The sequence below is a fragment of the Odontesthes bonariensis genome, chromosome 6 (genome assembly GCF_027942865.1).
Source record: "Odontesthes bonariensis isolate fOdoBon6 chromosome 6, fOdoBon6.hap1, whole genome shotgun sequence".
NCBI classification, from domain to species: Eukaryota; Metazoa; Chordata; class Actinopteri; order Atheriniformes; family Atherinopsidae; genus Odontesthes; species Odontesthes bonariensis.
The window spans coordinates 19,950,447-19,969,959 of record NC_134511.1 but is presented as its reverse complement, the minus strand read 5'-3'; the positions used below and the strand labels follow the sequence as shown (position 1 = coordinate 19,969,959).

Below are 19,513 nucleotides of genomic sequence, written 5' to 3'. Positions count from 1 at the left end.
AGCCTGCCCAGTGGCAGTCATACTGAGATGAAAGATTTCTTTACTCAGGTGGAGGTTGCATGTTGGAGACGTATTGTGTGTGCATTTTGCACTTGTTTATAAGTTGCCCTGAAGTTGAAAGAGAATTACTCCCTGCTGTGAGCATTTTTGTGTGCATGCGTGCATTTGTGGCAGTGTGACATCTTTGGTCCTCTATTTTTGGTGCTGGTTTTGATTACAATGTTGCCTGCTGTTGACAGGCAGATAAGAAAGTACAGGTGTGTGGGTGTTTGCATCTGTGAATGTGCTTTCCAGCTAGAGATGGATATTTTCATGGTAAAACTGGATGAATCCAACTGGCCCCTGCCATCCGCAGGTGTTTTTTTTTTTTTTTTTTTTCTTCAGGGGAGACTGAGGCCAGTTCATCTCCATCAACCACTCCGCACTGTCATACAAGAACCACAGAAGTGGGAGCTGTCAGTGTGGGTGTGGGTATATGTTTATGTGTGTGCAAGCATGAGGCTTGCTCCAATCCTGGCTAGCTGCCAGAGCACTTATCTAACTGTGATCCACCGTGCTACTCACTGTGACTCCTAATTATAGACAGAGGCACTCAAACAGACACATATACACACAGTTTGTACATGCTCTCTTGTGTACCATTCAGGCTAATGAGGAACACTCCCTGAGGAGTACTCCCTGAAGTACCCACACTCCTCTAGACTCCTTGATAGAGGCCACCACGACCACCTTCCCTGGCAGCCTTCCTCCCAGCCTTCTACTCAGAAACAGAGTTAACACTTATACAGTAGTTATGTACACACGCCGACAACAACCAAAACAGAGAATATTTGTGAAACGTGAGCGTGAAAAAAAAGAAGTGACGGCGAGTGAAAAGTGAAAGCTGAAGAAATGCTGTGAGAAATGGAGCAAAAAAAGAGGGGATGAAAGAGCTGCAGTGGGGGAGGAGGAGATGAACAAGATGGACTGCCAAGAAAGGAAGAAGCCAGAAGACAGAGATCATGTTGAGGGAATGGACGGCAGGGGACTTGGAATGACTTGTGAGACGAGCAGAGAAGGAGGAGAGAAGATGGAGAGTATTTGTTCTCTTTACTTATTGAGATCCAGGATGCATGATCACAACCCCCTCATAGCCCCACAGGCTTTCCCTGATTCCTTCTATGTTTATGACCCCCCTCGTGTGTTTCCTAGTTTATCTCTACGTGTTTCCTTTTTTCTGAGGACTGAGTTCAGGATGCATCGGCATGGTATGGATCACGGTGCCATAGGTTGTGTTTAAAAAAAACAACCTTCAGATAAAACTAAATGACTGCTTTGTGCCCAAATTGGGATTTGTTGAGGTGAAGGATGCACAGCCTCCTGTTGCTGAGCATCAACAAACTGTTTACAGCTTCCCAGCATACCTTTTAAATCTCAAGTGCAAGGTACTAACATTGCACTTAACTTGCCCCTCAAAGGTGGATGAAGCGTTTCCTAGTGATCTACAATTAGTTTGCTGTGCTTGCTTACTGTGTCCTCTAAAAAAGTTTATCAAGGTGACATTGCTACCACCACCACCTTCTTTCATATGTGCTACTGACAGAAGAGAACAAAGTAAAGAGGACAGGACTGGACAGGACAGAAGGGACTGTGGTGGCCACTGCTGTGTGCCTCTCATCCCTGCTAACCCCACCTAGCCCCAGGGGCAGTACAGAGGGAGAGTGGGAGCTGTCAGCAGGATATGTGCGTGTGCGGCTTTGCTCATCCGTGTTTGTGTGGGAAACTCCGATCTGTGCCCCCATGTATGGCTTTTTCCCCCCACGGGCAGGACGTAGCAGCACAGGAAGGCGGGCACCTAACTGGGCACAGATGGCAGCGACAGACAGACAGGGAAGGCGGTGACATAAACACTTTAATAAATAATTATCTGAACAATGACAATGGGTACACCAGAGTAGGCGGGAGCAGGGACAGAAGGATGGGAGAAGGAGACTGGAAGGATACAACGTTTTGAAAATAAAAAAAAATTTGAGTAGCCCAGGGAAAAGAGTGACAGAGAGGGCAAAGGAACAAGAGAGGATGGGAGGCTGCGAAGGTGGAAAGTGAGAGGAAGTAAGAAAAACAAGAAGTTTTCAGGCTATAGACAAAGCAAATGAAGGACACATTTAAAAAAAAAAAAAGCTCCAAGTCTTTTAGTTTAGTTTCACCTTAAAGGAGTTATAGTAGCAAAGAAAATATAGAGATTATAGAAATACAGAGACGGAATATAAGGCAAGCATGAGACTTTGTAAAGGAAATAGAAGGGAGGGAGAGCCAAGAGGAGGGACACAGCTTCAGACATAAAGAGTTCAGGAGATTAATCAAAATTACAATAAGCCATGTGGTTTGAATAAGATTTCTGCAGAGCACTTTATATCCGTAAGTAGAAAACTCTGTCCTCTGCTTGCCATTTGTTTTACTGGGTTTTCAGTTCATGGCATTTTGCCTGACTCTATTCTGTCTGTTGTGTTAGTGCGCATTATAAAAGATAAAGCTGGAAAAATAGATAGCAGGGATAATTATCGGCCCATAGCTCCTGCCAACATTTTATCGAAGGTCTTGGAAGAGACCACACTGAACAGGGTGGAACTTTTTGTCTTAACCTCCGACAACCAGTTTGCTTTTAAATCCAGACGCGGTGCAGACATGTTTATTTTTGCTTTGATTTGTATAACAGGCTTGATTCCACAATTTTCGTGTGCTTCATTGAGGCCTCTAAAGTTTTTGATTTTTGTAAATCACAAAAAGTTATTTCATAAGTTACGGAACAGAGGGGCTCCCAAATCTCGAGTTAGAATTTTGCCTTTTTGGTATGCTCATCAGTCACTACGTGTAAAATGGGATAATAGCGTGTCTGCCCCATTAAACGTACACAGTGGGGTGATACAAGGAAGCATTTAGTCTCTTTTTCTCATCAGTGTCTTCTATGAATGATTTATCAAAGCTGCTAAATAACTGTGGAACAGGATGTATAGTTGGTGGTACCATGATTAACCACTTGATGTATGCAGATGATTTAGGGATTTTTTTTTTGTTTATATACTGCTGGCCTTCAACAGTCACTGAGGGTCTGCTCTCAATATGGTCTAGAGTTTGATATTAGCTAGAAGAGTAATATCATAGGGAGGATTGAAATGAGCATTTCCTGACTTCTCGCTATCCGGACTATTGTGGTTAAATACCTCAAACACTGTTTTAACTGATGACCTGACTGATGATATGGACATCTACAGACAGTGTCGCCTAATGTACGCACAAGCTAATATGCTGATACGCAAGTTAAGTGTGTGCTCCGAAGCAGTGAAGATTACACTTTTTAAAGCATATCGTGCCCCTGCGTACACTGCCCATTAGTGGCGGTGCCACAGAAAAAGCAGTGTGCTAGAAACTCACTGTAGCATACGATGATAGAATGAGGTTGCCGCTTACGTTGCCATGATTTACTTTAATAAAGTAGTGAAATGACTCGGGTACAAGAGTGTGTGAAGTTGAAGTGGTAAAAAAAAAAAAAATAGGAAAGCTTGACAGCAGAAAAGGGAGTGGAGGAACTGGAGGTGGCTGAAACGTGAACGCATGACAAATAGCGAAAGCTCCAGAGCCACATCATGCACGCAGTCTTGCGCAGGTGTGTGTGTAACATGCTGACCTATAACTACTCTTATCTGTAATGAATCTGTAATGAATGAAGAGAAGAGGCCCTGTTGGCTCCCTCTCTCTCTCTAAAGTCTTGCCCTCTGTTTTTTTTTTTTTCATTCCTTCCCTTCAGTCCTTCTTTGTCTTTTTCTCCCTCCTGCTCCTGAGAACTCAACTGCCAGTACGAAGCAACATATTCATATGGTATAACATTATTGTATGGGAGCTGTGGGTTAACATCACCGTTGGGCTCAGAGGTTGCAGCAGGCATATGTGTGCTTCTCCTTACACTCATCCCCTTTAGATATTTTCTAAAAGGTCAAGACCAGATTAACATTTTAAATCAAGTGTCAGGAGCTTTTTCCTTTCTTTTCCACCTCATTCTTTGTTAATTACCTTTACGTTAGAGCAAGTTATTTTTGGCTTATATATACTTATATATTCCTCTGCCTGATTTCACAGTCATAAGCAGAGCTCTCCTCTCGGTATTGTAAGTGAATTGACCATAATTTAACCACATTTGTAATTAGAATTCAATCAAACTGTAAAACCTCAACCTTTGCGCTCTTGCATTTTGAGCACACAAGCCTTATACTATTTCTTTGCAAGAGAGTGTCACTACACAGCCAAGGCCAGTCGGCTTTCATGATTGTGTACCTTTCAGTGTCTTCATTGCAGATGAATGCAGTTTCACTCCATCTCACACCTAATGGAAGGTTCTTAATATCTATTTTTTTGGGGCAAAACTATTGAAAAGAATGTCACGGAAATGTGTCATTCCTACACCAAAGAGGAGCTCGGGCCAGTTGGCCTCACCAACAAGGCCCGCTGTACCCCACTGACATGACCCCTTATTCCCACTGACACTTATATATTAACGTTATATTAACGTTCTGTCTCGCTGTCAGTACAGAGTGCGTTACATTAACGCACTCTTCTTACAAATACTTTGCACATATTTTTAATTTTTTTTACATTTATTATTACTTTATTCTATTATTACTATATTTTTTTTCTTGTTCTTATGGCACCAAACAGACCAGGCCAAATTCCTCGTGATGTACAAATTACTTGGCAATAAAACCTTTTCTGATTTTTTTTTCTGATTTGCAAACGGTACGAAAAGCTGAAAGGAAACAGAGTTTAACACCTCTGTCGGTAATAATAGCAATTTTTTATTCACACAGTCGGAAAGAATAAGGTGCTAGAGAGATGATGCCCACGATGAAAATGACTTGCCTCTAAATGTCATGAAGTAATCTTGTCTGATGAAACCGGCATTTTTAGTGTGAGACATTTACTCTCTGTGAAGTGAAGTTAACAACCTGTATTGTGATCTTGTAAGTCAGGAGTGGAGGAATGTTTTCACGGAACGGAATGTGGACATGGCTTACAATAATTTTTTGGAAACATTCTGCTCCTTATACAATAAATGTTGCCCTGTGCGCCAATGCAAAATGACTAAAGTCAATATAAAAAGCCCCTGGTTAACTAAGGGCATACAAAATGCAAGTAAAAAGAAAAATAATTTGTATAGACAATTTATAAAATTAAGGACTGATGAAGCAAAAAATCGTTACACAAAATACAAAAATAAGCTGACAAACATCATTAGAAGGTGCAAGAGACAATACTATACTGATGTATTAAATGAAAATAAAAATAATATCAAAGAGGTCTGGAACATCCTAAACAAGTTATTAAAAGGTGATAGTAAAACTGATTCATATCCACAATATTTTATTGATGATAAAAATGAATTCTCAGATCAGATTGACATTGTGAACAAATTCAATGACTTTTTTGTGAATGTTGGCCCGGACTTGGCAGGAAATATTCCAGATGTCAAGGATATAAATGACTCACCTATTGTTAGAAATACAAAGTCCATATTCCTTTCAGATGTGAGTGAAGCAGAAATTAAAACTATAGTACACAAATGCAAAAGTAAATCATCCACTGATTGTTATGGAATAGATATGATTATTGTAAAGAAAGTTATTGATGCCATTCTGAAGCCCTTGTGTTATATATGTAATTTGTCATTACAGACTGGAATATTTCCCAACAAAATGAAAACAGCTAAAGTAATACCCATATTCAAAAATGGAAACAAACACATCTTCACAAACTACAGACCTGTCTCTCTGCTTCCCCAATTCTCTAAAATCTTAGAAAAACTTTTTAATAAAAGGTTAGAACAATTTGTTGGATAAGTGTAGTACAATAAATGATGGTCAATATGGTTTTAGATCCAACCATTCAACAACATTAGCAGTATTAGAAGCAGTAGAGGAAATTACAAATTCATTAGACGGTAAAAAATTTACAGCTGGAATATTTATTGACTTAAAAAAAAGCATTTGATACCATCAATCATTCAATTTTATTGAAAAAACTTGAAAGGTATGGTATAAGGGGAGTGGCTTGGGATTGGGTAAAGAGTTATTTATCAGAAAGAAAACAGTTTGTTAAGATGGGTGAGTATGAGTCAAAGCATCGAGATATTGTCTGTGGAGTTCCTCAAGGATCTATAATTGGTCCAAAATTATTCATTTTATACATTAATGACATTTTTAGTGTATCCAAAGCAATAAATATGATATTATTTGCAGACGATACAAATATATTTTTTTCCCATGAGAATTATAAAGCGCTAATGAATATTGCAAACCAGGAAATGGAAAAAATTAAAATATGGATGGACCTGAACAAATTATCTTTAAATTTAGATTAAACTAAAGTAATTATATTTGGAAATTGTAAAAACACAGAATTGGGAATAAAAGTAAATGGTGTTATAGTTGAAAATGTTTCAGAAAACAAATTTTTAGGAATGATAATTGACAGTAAACTAAATTGGAAGGCTCATATCAGCCACATACAAAATAAAGTTTCAAAAAACATTTCAATAATCAATAAAATAAAATATGTATTGGATTATAAAGCTCTCCATCTGTTGTATAGTTGTGTTGTGCTGCCTTATCTAATGTATGGTATTGATGGGTAATAACTACAAAAGCTCCTTAAATTTACTCTGGAAATTGCAAAAAAGGGCTATTAGAACCATACACAAAGCTGGATTTTATGATCACACACACACACATTAATTCTGCAATCTAAACAATTCAAATTGCTGGATTCGGTAAACTTTTATACAGCTCAATTATTGTACAAAGCCAGCATGAATAATCTGCCAGATAATATTCAAACACTCTTTAAATTGAGACATGGAGAACATCACCTAAGGGGATGTAAAATATTTAAAGTGCCAGCGGTGAGAACCACCAGAAAAAGCATGTGTGTGTCTGTGATTGGGGTTCGGCTCTGGAATGGGTTGAAGGAACAACTTAAGCAGTGTATTTCTATTCAACAGTTCAAGGCCAGATATAAAGTGGAAGTAATGAAAAAATACGAAACTGAAGAAATTTTGTATATTCACGGGCTATTATGTTATCATCTTATAAATTGTGATTAAATAATAAATAATAACATCAAATAAGAGATGAGAAGATATGTGTAATAATATGTTAAAATTAAGTTGAAAGTTAAAAACTATGTCAATGTATGTAAGACGCATCCTTATAAATTATAATTTTTGAATGGGGGTGGGAGAAAATAAGTATTTTTTACTTCATCTCACTCCCTTTCGAGCTAGTATTGATTTATGTTACCTTTGTTCTATATGAATATATAAATTGATATGTATTATGGAAATGGATTTATTTTGTAATCTGCCTGAAAATAAGCTCGAAATAAACACTCAATCAATAAATCAAGTGAAAAACTGGAGCTGTTTCCTCAGTGTAGGACACAATCTGCTGTGTGGTTGGCTGTGCAACAACCGCAGCGGATTCCGACCAACTTTTTATTGGTATCAAATTGTCCACGGAAACCACTCCTGAAGTACCCACCCCTGTTCTTTTAAACTGAGTGCTCTCAATGTTCCAAACCCTCAGTTTCTCTAAATGTTCTGGCTGTTTTGTTTTTTTTCTTTACTTAGACAGACACAGTTATGTACGTATTGAAGTCAGGTGTTAATGTTATTCTGAACTTTATAGTGGGCAGTGTTGTATTGCATGACACAAACACAGGTCAAAGCTTTTTATCTGTCCACTCCATGACTAAAAGGAGTCGATAATTATGTCTGAGTTCAGGCAAATTTTTCGACCTTGCCATTATGGGTTTGTAGAATCTTATATAACATAATGTTGTTTCTAAACACAACATTAGAGGCTGTGCCTTAAAGTTCCAAATGCTGATGGAGTGCTCAGCACCTATGGTAAGAGTATGAGGCTGCTTTTCGAAATCGGAATTGGCGTCTCTACTTGTTATTCTCTCGTCCTGCTCTTTGATCCTCCTCTCGTCTGCTTCTGTCCCTTTTCCAAACCTCCCACTGTTTTGGCATTCTTTCCAGGTGCTGCTGTTTTTCTTTGCTCTTCTTTGTCTATCCAGCTCACTCCTTTTTTACATCTCTTTCGAACACAATTACAGTACTTCTGCTGAAATCAATTATTTGTCCCGTCTCCCCTTACAACTGATGCATTTTTAATGGGTGTTTGTGGTGTGATTATATGTGTGCATGTGCTTCTCAGAGGACATGTTTCTGTGTTTAGTGAGGCGAAGATGCACATTATCGCTCACAGAGACTTGTCTACTGCTGATTTATTTATTTATTTTTTTTTGTTTTGTTACTGATGAACCTTGCTCCTTTGTAAACTGTTGAATGTTGGGAGAGTCCGTGTTTAGGCAGCGCTGTTAATGCAAGAAATCTCAGTGTCTGTGCATGTTATATGTGCGTCAAGCGGGACGAGATACTCACCCTGGTGCAACTTCGAAATTAAAACGACTGCCCATTGAAACATTTAGAAGGAAAAACAGCTAGATAGTTGATATTTATTTCATGTCAGCTTTTTTTTCCCTGTTCTTTAGCATGACTATATGATAGATAGATGACAGCTACTTAGTTTAAAACTCCATTTTTTGGGGGAGACCACATTTGCACAAGTCGTTTCCTGTCCACTCAAGATCATTTCTGTGCTCCTTTGTGTGCCTCCCCATTTCCCTCCCTATATTAGTGCATTGTGTGTACACCATGCTCATTTTCAACATTACTCATCTCATTACGCCATGTCTTTTGTGTCTTTTCTTCTGTTTTTCCGTCTGTATATGTCTACCACCATTTGTCCGGAAGCAGTAAACAGCATGGTATGACGAAGGAATGCAACAGGTATGAGTGTGTTGAGATGGGTCACCCCTCAAATCTGGGCCTGAAAATTGCTTTCTCACAATTTTCAATTTAGCTTTATTGCATTTCAGCTGGATATCCAATATTTTATATTAGATCTGTTGTGTAGGGTGCCATCATGGAAACAAGACATGAAATCCATATGAATATCTTGCTCTTTTTCAGCTTTCCATTATTTTTTTGGTTATTGATTTATTTACTCTGGCAGGCCACAGACATTGCAGTGGTCTATTTGCCCTCTAGGCAGAGATAAGCTCCCAACTGGCCCAGGTTTGTGTGTTCCATCTGGCATCTATCCATCATTTATCTAACCTCTCATTGCTTAGTCTGTTTCGCTCTTCAATCAAGTGAGCTAAACATTTGATTTACCTTCGTTATGGTAAATCTGACCTCACGGGTGTAATCCAAAGCATTCTAATTCTGTGTAGGTGTCAGTGCTCTCAAGTGGCTCTCTCATCCCTGCCAACTCTCCTCTTCTCTCTTCCTTCCCTCCTAAAGATGAAAATCTAATTCCATCTGTAGAGTCTTGACAGCATGTGTGGAATACAGAAAAAGAGGAGAAAAAAGAAAAAAGGGCAGTGATTGACTGTAACACGACAGCTACTTCAGATGGCTGAGATCCTGTTTCCAGTATTTATTGACTAAAGCGTTGATTGAACCGGGTAGTTTGTGATTCTAACGATGCAAAAAGAGGTAACTTTTTCATTTCAGATGAAGGTTCGTTGTCTAACTCTGCTTGCCAGGCTCCACAACAATAGATGCATATTGGAAAATCTGTTTTTATCGCTTAAACGATTGAAAGGAACATTTATTAACCTGGACACCGGCTTCATAGCCTGACTAATAATGCCATGTGAGATATTTTCACAACCCTAATATGCCAGGCCTGCTGTCCTTAAAATAGCCATAAATTACGCGTTCATCATTTCCTGTTCATTTCTAATCTGCATTTATCATGTGTCGTATACGTTGTGCATGATTTTCCGTTGATTTATAAACGCTAATGAATTTCACTCATGAAAAATTTGCATGCCGTAACTACCTGTATACAAGTAATTCATGCTGAGTGAAGCCACAGGTTGGCCTTTTTGATTGATGGCAGGTGACTTCCATGGCTGTGATTGCATTGCACTGTTGGCACAGTTGGTGTCAGGACTCATTGCAAGTCAAATTTGCCACTAAATCTAAATCAGTTGAGCTGCAATTTACACACCACGCAGCATTAAAAACTTATTGGATATATCTGAAAACAGGAATTTATCATAAGAATTACATCTCACACCTTTGAAAGTGGACACAGATGTCTTTGTTTTCCTTACCAGCCCTCTGTTGTTTAGGCCCAGCACTGTGTTTGTAGTATGTGCAATGCAAAAGGTAAGTGAGAGGTAGCCTGTGCCCAATATCTGTTGACGTATTTCTTATGTTTCCATTACCTGAGTGAGACAGTGTTCAGCTATGAGCCAAGGCAGATGTCAGTGTCCTCTGTCAATTAGCCTATATTGGAAAAACCTTTCTAAGTGAGTCTGATTTTGGTTTCAATTACTATCTAGGACGAGGCTGGGTTAATGATCAAATAAAGATTGAGTGTATAGGGTTGTTTGTGTAACCTGCATGGAGCAGCATGGAAGAAGAAGGAAATATTGTTCAGTTTGTCTCTAAAAAGAAGTTTACATTTTATGTGCCCTTTCTTGGTTATGTGACATATTTTTCCACAGGTGACGATTATGTAAAAGAAGTGTTGCCGACTGGATATGACATTTTTAAAAAAAACAGCCCAATAAAGTGCGGCACCAAACAAGCAAGCAGCAGTAGTAAGCTCTTGGACAACAAAGCCTGTGGGACACTTGATTCTGTCCTATTAGAATTACAGCAGAACAGGTTGAAATAAAAACTGATGGCATGCAATATCAGCATGGGATTGGGCCTTGCAGCCCTTATTTTCCCCTGTCTAACACTTTCATCTGGCCTTTTTCTTCAATTCACCGGTTGAGCTGATCTTCTCTGGCCTTATGAAGATATAAGTATTTACTGCATTTTTGAAAATTATAACCTGATTGATTCACCTGTTGTAATAGTAGACAGCTCATAAGGCCTTAAGCTGAGTGGCAAAAGTGTGAATTTGTGCCGTCATTTTGATGCATCTGTTTGTGCATGTGTTAGTAAGCATCTCTGCATTTTCTTGTGAGATGGACCCATGTTTGCAAAGTGTCTGCTGTGTTGTGAGAGTGGTAGAACAGCTGGTATGTCTCAGCATGTGGGATTCTCAGGGGAAAAGACGTGAGATTATCTTCAGAGCACAACGGGAAGCTACTTAAACTCTTCTTTATACGAACTGAGCTTTTTCTTTAGCTACAGTGCACATTACTGGCCATGAGAGATTCACTCTGTGCTTCTGCTTCAGGTGTACATTTGAATGCATAATCAATTTGTTGATATTCTAGTGCAGCTATGACATTTGTTGCACATTTCAGCTCAATATTCGCGTTTTATATTTTTGTTTAGCTTTTGCTTCCAGTCGGTGTTCTTGCTAGCAGCATAACACGTAGCATAAGAAACACATTGCACTTTGTTGTTGGCAGGTCTTTCTCTCCCCCTCTCTTGCACATTCCTTCATTACTATGGTAGACCAGGTCTTTATTAATGAAGGGACATCTGTTTCATTAAAGCAGAAAGATGCCTGGGAGAGGAAGAGACGGAGGGGCTCTAAAAGAGAACACATGCAGAGTGCTAAAATGAGCGAGGGTCAGACATGGAGAGATGCTTAGTGGTTGCAGGGGGTTTGAGGCAGAGTGAGTGGAAATAGAAGTCCAAATGAAACAGACATGCAAGAGAAAAATCAGGAGGAGATGTCATACCTTTAGGCAGGAATCCTCTCATTAAGACTGATACAGCGTAGAAGTGGGCCCAGCTTTTACAACCAAGCATGGACTCCGCATGCACAAATTGCATCACATGTATCATAATAACAAAACTGCCATAAATGTAAATTCTCTCACAAACACATGGCTCTGAGCAACAATTAAGTCGTAAAGCATTACATCCATCACAATAATGGCATGTAGCAAGCAGGATCTATGCGCACAGAACAGCATAGAATCCAATCGAACAGAATAAAGGAGTCATTTGAAACCGCTAAGACATGCGCTCTTTCAGTTTGAAACATTCTGACTATTCATGTAGAGGTGTCAATGCACAGGGTGTGCAAGAACCATGAAGGCATGTGTAAGCATACTGGATATATTTGTTCTGATACAATAAATGCAAGGGGACTGCATCTAACAGAATATCCTGTAAATTAAGAATGAGGTAACAAGCTGTTTTCACACATACACTGCAGCACTGAATTTTTCCAGACAATATCCGGAGGTGCTCTATGTGTGAATGCAAATGTTCGCATCAAACAGACGAGACGCTTGCAGAGCTTTTTCTGTCAGCTGCCTTGTACAGGCAATTGCTTAGAGAATTCATAGCAGGCAAGTGAAAATGGATTGCGTTTATATTCAAATAATTGTGGTCTTGGTCGTCAGTGCAAGAAACAGTCATCAAGAGGAAAAAATTGCCATCCCCATGTGCTATAAGCAAAATATGGCTCCGCTCAGTTAGCCAAAGTCAATTAGCAAACAAGAAACACATGATATAGTCGAGCAATATGCATCGGATATTTGTATACTAGTACATGATATGAACTTGGTCATGAACAGAATTGTCACACAGAGAGTTTATTCTAAGTCGAAAGTGACTGAAATAAGACTTTAATTAGTTTGAGGAGAGTCACGAGAACAGAAATCAGACTTGGAATTGTACGAATCTTTGCGTAGCTGTATGCGTTCAGTGTATTCTAATGATTTCAGCACTCTCCACCCAACATTTGAAAGCCATCAACCAAGAGCTGGAAGGCAAAAAAATGCAACTAGTTTGTTGTTCAGATCAATAAGAATTGGGCAATTTTACTGTAGCATTGTGTTGTCTGTGGATGACGCAGGCAAAGGTACCACAACTGCTCGTAGTCTTGCTCTACATTGGATGCATATATGCAGGTTGCCTCCGTCACATGGCTGTAAGAGTGAAGGATGAAGTGCCTACCACACTAAAAGACTTTTTTACTGAATTACTTTAATTCTCAATGTAATTGAATTTAGCTGTAATTGAACCTAATCATGACTGCTGGTTGGAGACTCACCCCATCTTGCACTGTATCATTTGCATCAGCCCTTCTCATGCAGAATCACTTCTCACACTGACATATGATACTCATTAGCTCGCCACATTTATTTGTCGCAAAAATACAAACATGTCTTGATACTTTGGCTCATGGTCCTGTGTTGTTGTTAACCTTCCTGAGCAGTGAGGTCTCATCTTCTTTTGTTTTCTTTTGCTCTTTTTTTTTTTTTTACCCAAAAGTTTACATAGTGAGTACATTACATTACATTACATTACGGTCATTTTGCAGACGCTTTTATCCAAAGCGACTTACAATAAGTGCGTTCTACATCGGTAGGCAAAACAACTTCAGGTCACAAGAAATCATAAGTGCATTTCCTTCCAAAACCAAACAGCTAAGAGCATAACTAGTGCTAGAGTACAACCAGTACAACTAGGCACCTATATTTGCCTCTACAGTAGGATAGGTTTAGTCCAAAACAGATGTGTCAACAACAAGATCAGAACAACAGGTAATTAATTTGAGGAAAGTCAATAAACAATAAGCTGTGGCTCCTACCTATTATACCTCAAGAGCTAATGACCTCCTCTGGTTGGCAGCTGGTGTGCTATGTTCATACTCTTCTATAGGATGAAATTAAATAGAGCTAAACTGGACTCAGAGCTTACAGTCAGTACAGTCCTTCAAGCAGAAAAATAAAATGCATGAGGTTAGGGGCAACACATGCTGTGAAACAACAGTAATACAGAGCAAATTGAACTGAGTGGACCAATAGTTCTTTAAACAAAGTCCGCTATTTAAGGTCGTAGTTCCTAACACTGTAGGAAGCAATGAAAACAGTATAATAGTATGAAAAAAAAAGTGGAAAGTGGTTTGAAGAGAAACAAACTACAATTTAAAGAAATAAAGTACAAAGTGAAGTAAAAAAAAAAAGGGGGACAGCGTGCTCTGTGCTGAGGTCAGCCACGGCTACAAAGATGTTACACACATGCACACATTCAATAGCCAAGGTCAAGCAGAGTCACAGTAGGATCACAAGGTCCCTGCAGAGGGCCAGGTTATAACTGACAACTATAATTAGGCTAATTAGTGCAACAAAACCATCATCGCAGTGGATAATGACCTGAGCAGGCCAGCAAGTGTGACGGATGGATGGATGGATGAGAGTGAGAGAGGCAGGTAGGCAAAGAGTCTTAATTGGGGTAAGGCTAAGGGGAATGATGGAGGGATTATTAGGGAATTATATAGAAAGATATAGGCATTTACTATATGAGGAGATGGGTCTAGCAGACAATGGGGTGTATTTTAGAAACAGCCGGGGTCGTTGTTACCTTTAATTAGTCTTTTGCAGCATGTTGGGCTGTTGCAGGCCCAAGTCAGGTTCAGTTTCAACACCCAACAATTTTCCACATACCATGCTCGCATTTGCAATGTGTCTAATCACAAATTGGCTTTAGTTGTCACGTCATATCACACGGAGCTTCAAATGGTTTGGACTGGGAGTGTTAAATTAAGTTAAATTAAAGAATTGCTTTGACTTATAAATAAGGATGCGGTGCTCAAAAAGAATCTTGTAACTTACTGATGAAAAATGAAGGCTGAAATCACTACTTAGATAATCCATGTAACAGACATCTTGACATGTTAACTAACGGTTTAATTAAAATCAAGAGGCAGAAATCTGAATTTTCGAAATACTTTTAAACCAAGCAATGGCTTTTACAAGTTGCACGTTTCAGAACGATCACACACAAAAAAAGAAAATAATCCAAATAATTTGATCAATAATAATGGAAACATTACATTTTGCCCATGACTTAGTTTAGCAAAATGACTTAAAAGGTCTTGGCACGTGTCTCCTTTTCATTTTATGCCAGGATTGATGTGGAAATCGGCTTGAAAAGACAATCTTCCTTGTTTGTTTGTTTGGACAAAAAAATAAAAAATCAATCAAATAGCGAAAAGCTTTCTATTTTCTTTCTTTCTTTTTTTTTTTTTGACACCCTCAAGCTGCATACCCATCCAAATTCCACCAGCCCATCAACTCTAGTGACTCAGTTGGCCTCATACCCACCCACGCATTCAACCACTCGCCCACAGCCTTACTTCATACAGGATTAAATGTCTTAGAAGCTAAGTACATGAAAGAATGTGACATGTGAGTGAGAGACTGCGACACGCACACAGGGGAGAAGACATGGAGGAATAGAAAGAATTGTGAAATCGAGTGCAAGAGCAAGAGATGGATACGTTTTTATCCAGGAATATATGCAACCTTCAGTACATGCCGGGTGGATCAGAATGCATAAGTAAACATGTACTACTCACATTTTCATGTGTCAAGTCCTCTCATGCGACAAATGGATTTACCGGTGTTGTACAGCAGTTAGGAACTGATGATGTGACTTAACAAAGCTGATTCAAACATGCATGTAGATATTTTATAGAAATCTACAACACAACCTCTGACTGATTCATACCCATTCCCATAATGCCAGCATGCTGACAATACCCCCCACCCCACCTCTTTTTCCCTTGGCTAAGAAGGCGGTTCAAAGCAGGGTGGTAAACTAAGTCTAAAACAGGCAGTTGCTCCAGTTTAAAAAGTGATGTCAAGCTGCTTTGCATCATGAGCTGAAAATACTTGTTAGGCCTGTTAGTGATTCCTCCTCACTTCTTTTTTGAACTCTTCTTTTCAGTCAGCCAGAGAGAGAGGATTTAGGTGGGTGGATGGATTAACTCTGTGATATTGATGCAGCACCATGTAAGATAAGTAAGCCAGCTGTGCAGGACTGCTTCTGCTAAGGTATAATTTGATGCCCTGATGGCCAATTGTACTGGTTTTCTTAGTCATTCTAGTTTGTATGTCACCTACCTGAATGTAGGTGTTACTCCTCTAAAATAAAGTCAGCGGATTTAGCTTCTGTGCATTGTAACATTAGTGTACTCACTAACTTTAACTCTCTCTTCTGTCAAAAAGAGAAAAAAAGTAAACGCAATATTATCAGTGTGCCATCTTGTGACTCTTCATTTATAGGTCTAAGAAATATCAGCAATTAACTTAAATCAACCATTAAAGGCTAATTTTGCAACCACACTGCACTGCCAAATATTTCCAGGATACACAGTGTACATACAACTTTGACCTGGGAAAGTAAATGTTTGGATCATTGGGTGTACTTTACAAAGTAAATTTCTCACTAATTCTTTACCAAACACTTCAGGACAATCGCACATAGCTTGTTGCATAGCTTTTTGTTTTCATTTATGTCTCCTTGGCTTTTCAGTTACAGCCCTACCTGAGCACGATGGAGAACCTGTTAACGGTCTCCTGTATGCTCCAGTACATTGAAAATATATGTATTTCGTCCATATGGATCTCATTCTCATATCTCATTTGTTGAATATTGTTCAAATGTTTTAAGTGACGCTCGCCAGTTTAAAGATATTTCATTATTTCTGTGTTGATTTGACCAAAGATATTATTTTAAAGAATCGAACAGAACCAAATTTTTAAAAAAAAGTGCAAAATTTTGTATTTATTTATTTATTTAGGAAAATTATCCAACATTGCCTATCTGAGAGTTTGAACCTACTGTATTAGAAATGATTTTGACTGTTACTGTGATTTTTTTTTTTTTAGACAAATAGAATGAAAAGAATAGAATAGAAAAATACTTTATTTATTTATTATATGTATATATATATATTAAGACTGGTGTTATTCCTTAATTCTCTCAATTCTTTGGAAAAATACTGACATAACTTACAGAACTTTATTGGCCTGGAAAAAAATCGAAGCAAGCTGGTTCATGAGTTTCTGCAAGTCTCATGTAGCATATACGTTAGTAAAATATGTATTTAGTACCCCTGTAATATAACAATAGCCATAAGAAAGTAGGCATAAAGATATAATATTATATAGCACTTATATGGTATTTAATAACGTATGGCTGATATGTATACACAGGCTGGTATCAGAAGGTTAGATTCGACTCTAGGAGAGAGGAGACGGAGACTGGAGATGGGTTGCAAATAAAAAGGTACCATGTATTGAGACGAACACAAGACAAAACAACATTAAACATTTAGAATCATTATTGAATAAATGAATGGCCATTCAGAATAAACAATCAGCTCAATAGTCAAAACAAGATCCAACGTATAATCGCGAACGAACGGGGTGTAAATGTCCAACAAACGTGTGGCTGTGGCGTGAACCCACACGCCAAAAAGGCCAGACTTCACACAGCTCTGAATGAGCAAAAACAGTTCATACGAGCCCCAAAATCCAAGAGAAGAGTCAGAGGTATTTAGTGTCCGTGAGGGAAGTGTGTGCTTGTGTGTTGGGGCTGTAGAATGGAGTGCAAGGTGCGAGAGGGGACAAGTTGGCTGCAAGAGCCTCCTACCCAGCCCATGGAGGTAGGTGCAAGTTGGTTGAGCTCAGAGGCTAGTTCAGGTTTAGTCCAGGTTTCTTTTAGCTCGCCATCAGGGACCTGGCGAATTCCACGCGTTTTGTCAAGCCAACGCTCCTATACAGCGCTTTGGGACATGGTAGCTCGGCTCCTGCAGCAAACAAATCAAGGGCTTCTCTCGTATTTCCCGGCACTTCCTGACTGACGGTAATATAGCTAGCTAATTGGCTGGCTACCAGTGACCGGTGCGCAGAGCACGCGGGGGAAAACAAAGATAGCGTGGACAGGATGAATCACCCAGTTGAAGTGAATAAAATATAATTTGAGTAAAATGATACATAATACAGTTTTTTACCTGTGTTACACCCACCTGTGTGGAGTCTTCCCCCTAATGTTGTGCCGGCAAGCACCTGCTGTACCCACGGGTTCATAACAGGAAATCTCATGTCAACACATCACCAAAGCTGTTGTTACATGTTGTAAAGTAACAACAGTTATATATAATTTGTTACATGTTGTCAAGTAACAACAGTGCTGTGAAAGGATATATTTAAGCCTAAGAAGTGATCTTTTACTAACTAAGTAGTCAGTGTCTCACCTGCAGGAGACGGTGGTGAGAGCACTCCTGCATCAGACAGTTCTTTGCATCTACTCAGCTGCAGAATGTTCTGTAGCCACATGGTTTGCAACATGCCGTGGCGATATGGACCGTGTTATACCGACTCTGAAGTGACACAGCTATGATATTTTTTTTAAGGCTTGAGTTGTTTACTTGTTTGATGAAAAGCTCACTTTTCTGATGGTCCCCTTCTGAGGAGCTTTTAGCTTTTGCTTGCTTGATGGGGAAACAAAGAAAGAAATAGTACTTTGACCTCTGTCTTCTGCAGGCGAGGTACAGGCTATACATAATACACAAAGCCCCACTTAAAAGGATAACAAATAATCCCTTTAACCACGTAGTTGAGATGTATTAGCAGTGAAGCAAACGTAAGCATAAAATCAAGGAAGTGGAAAAAGGTATTTTATTTTGGTCTCAAACTAAAGTCCATTGAAAGTGCTGCCCTCACTGGCTTCATTACAACCACCTGCCCTGTATATATTTCTTTCTTCTAATGTGGAATTGTCCAAAACTATACAATGACGTTTGCTCCATCGATATGAATGAGTGACAAAAAAACCTGCAAGCAGGGAGAGGTAGTAATTGGAAGAATGTGCATTTTAAGCACTTATAGAAAGGTATGATAACAGCAACATGAAGCTGTTACTTGTTGAGGAATAGGGGGAAAAAATCCTCAAATATGATGTGTAAGCCTGACTGGAAATATTTAGTTTGCAGTTAGTACTTAATGAGGTCACATCAGACACTGAGGGTAAAGGTTCATGCACTCTTTCTACTTTCAAAAATACGTAATATTGGACGTCCTTTCGAGGGGGACATTAGATTAATTAGATTAGTTTAATTAAATTATTTGCATCAACTTGTAGGACTTGTGTTGAGGCTGACGTTTAAGTTCAGAATTATATGAAAAAAAAACAAAATGTTCACAAACTTTCAGGCGTTACTGTGGATTTATACTAAAGTCAGTCGGTGAAGTCTCTGCCTCGCATTGGCTGTTGTAGGTCTCTCACTGACATGCTCATTAAGGTCACTAATAAGTGGACCTCAACAGCTTTAATGAGTTTTCCATTGTCCAGTAATGGATGAGGGAAAAAAATAAAAAATTTCAAAAGGTCAATTCATCACTGCTGTTCTCAGAAAACTGTGACTGTTAGATTCTTGGATAGCTGCCCTTTAAAAAAGTTCATCACATATGCTGTCGTCGCCATCTGCCTTAATAACCATCTTAAAAAGTAACAAACAAACTCTGATCCCCATTTCACTGACACGGAAAATGAAAGTTCTCTTGAATTAATTGCCGTTGTAGCAGCTTTTTCTGTTTTAAGACTCACATTGAGGGCAAAGCTAATGATACGCTGATTCAGAAATAGACATTGGTGATTGTATATCATAAACAAAGTCGGAGGTTAAGCTTATGA

At 38.9% G+C, this 19,513-nt stretch overlaps 1 protein-coding gene across 3 annotated transcripts in view; it reads left to right on the top strand.

Moving 5' to 3' along the window:
• Positions 1–19,513, top strand: part of ccser1 (coiled-coil serine-rich protein 1) — a 112,370-nt gene that overhangs the window by 68,198 nt on the left and 24,659 nt on the right. For 2 of the 3 annotated variants that reach the window (XM_075467792.1, XM_075467793.1), the window contains one exon: positions 8,849–8,881. The exons of the other annotated variant lie outside the window; for it this stretch is intronic. In XM_075467792.1, coding sequence (XP_075323907.1) covers positions 8,849–8,865 — 17 coding nt within the window. In that variant the 3' untranslated portion in view covers positions 8,866–8,881. The remainder of the gene's footprint in view (positions 1–8,848; positions 8,882–19,513) is intronic. 3 annotated transcript variants of the gene reach the window in all.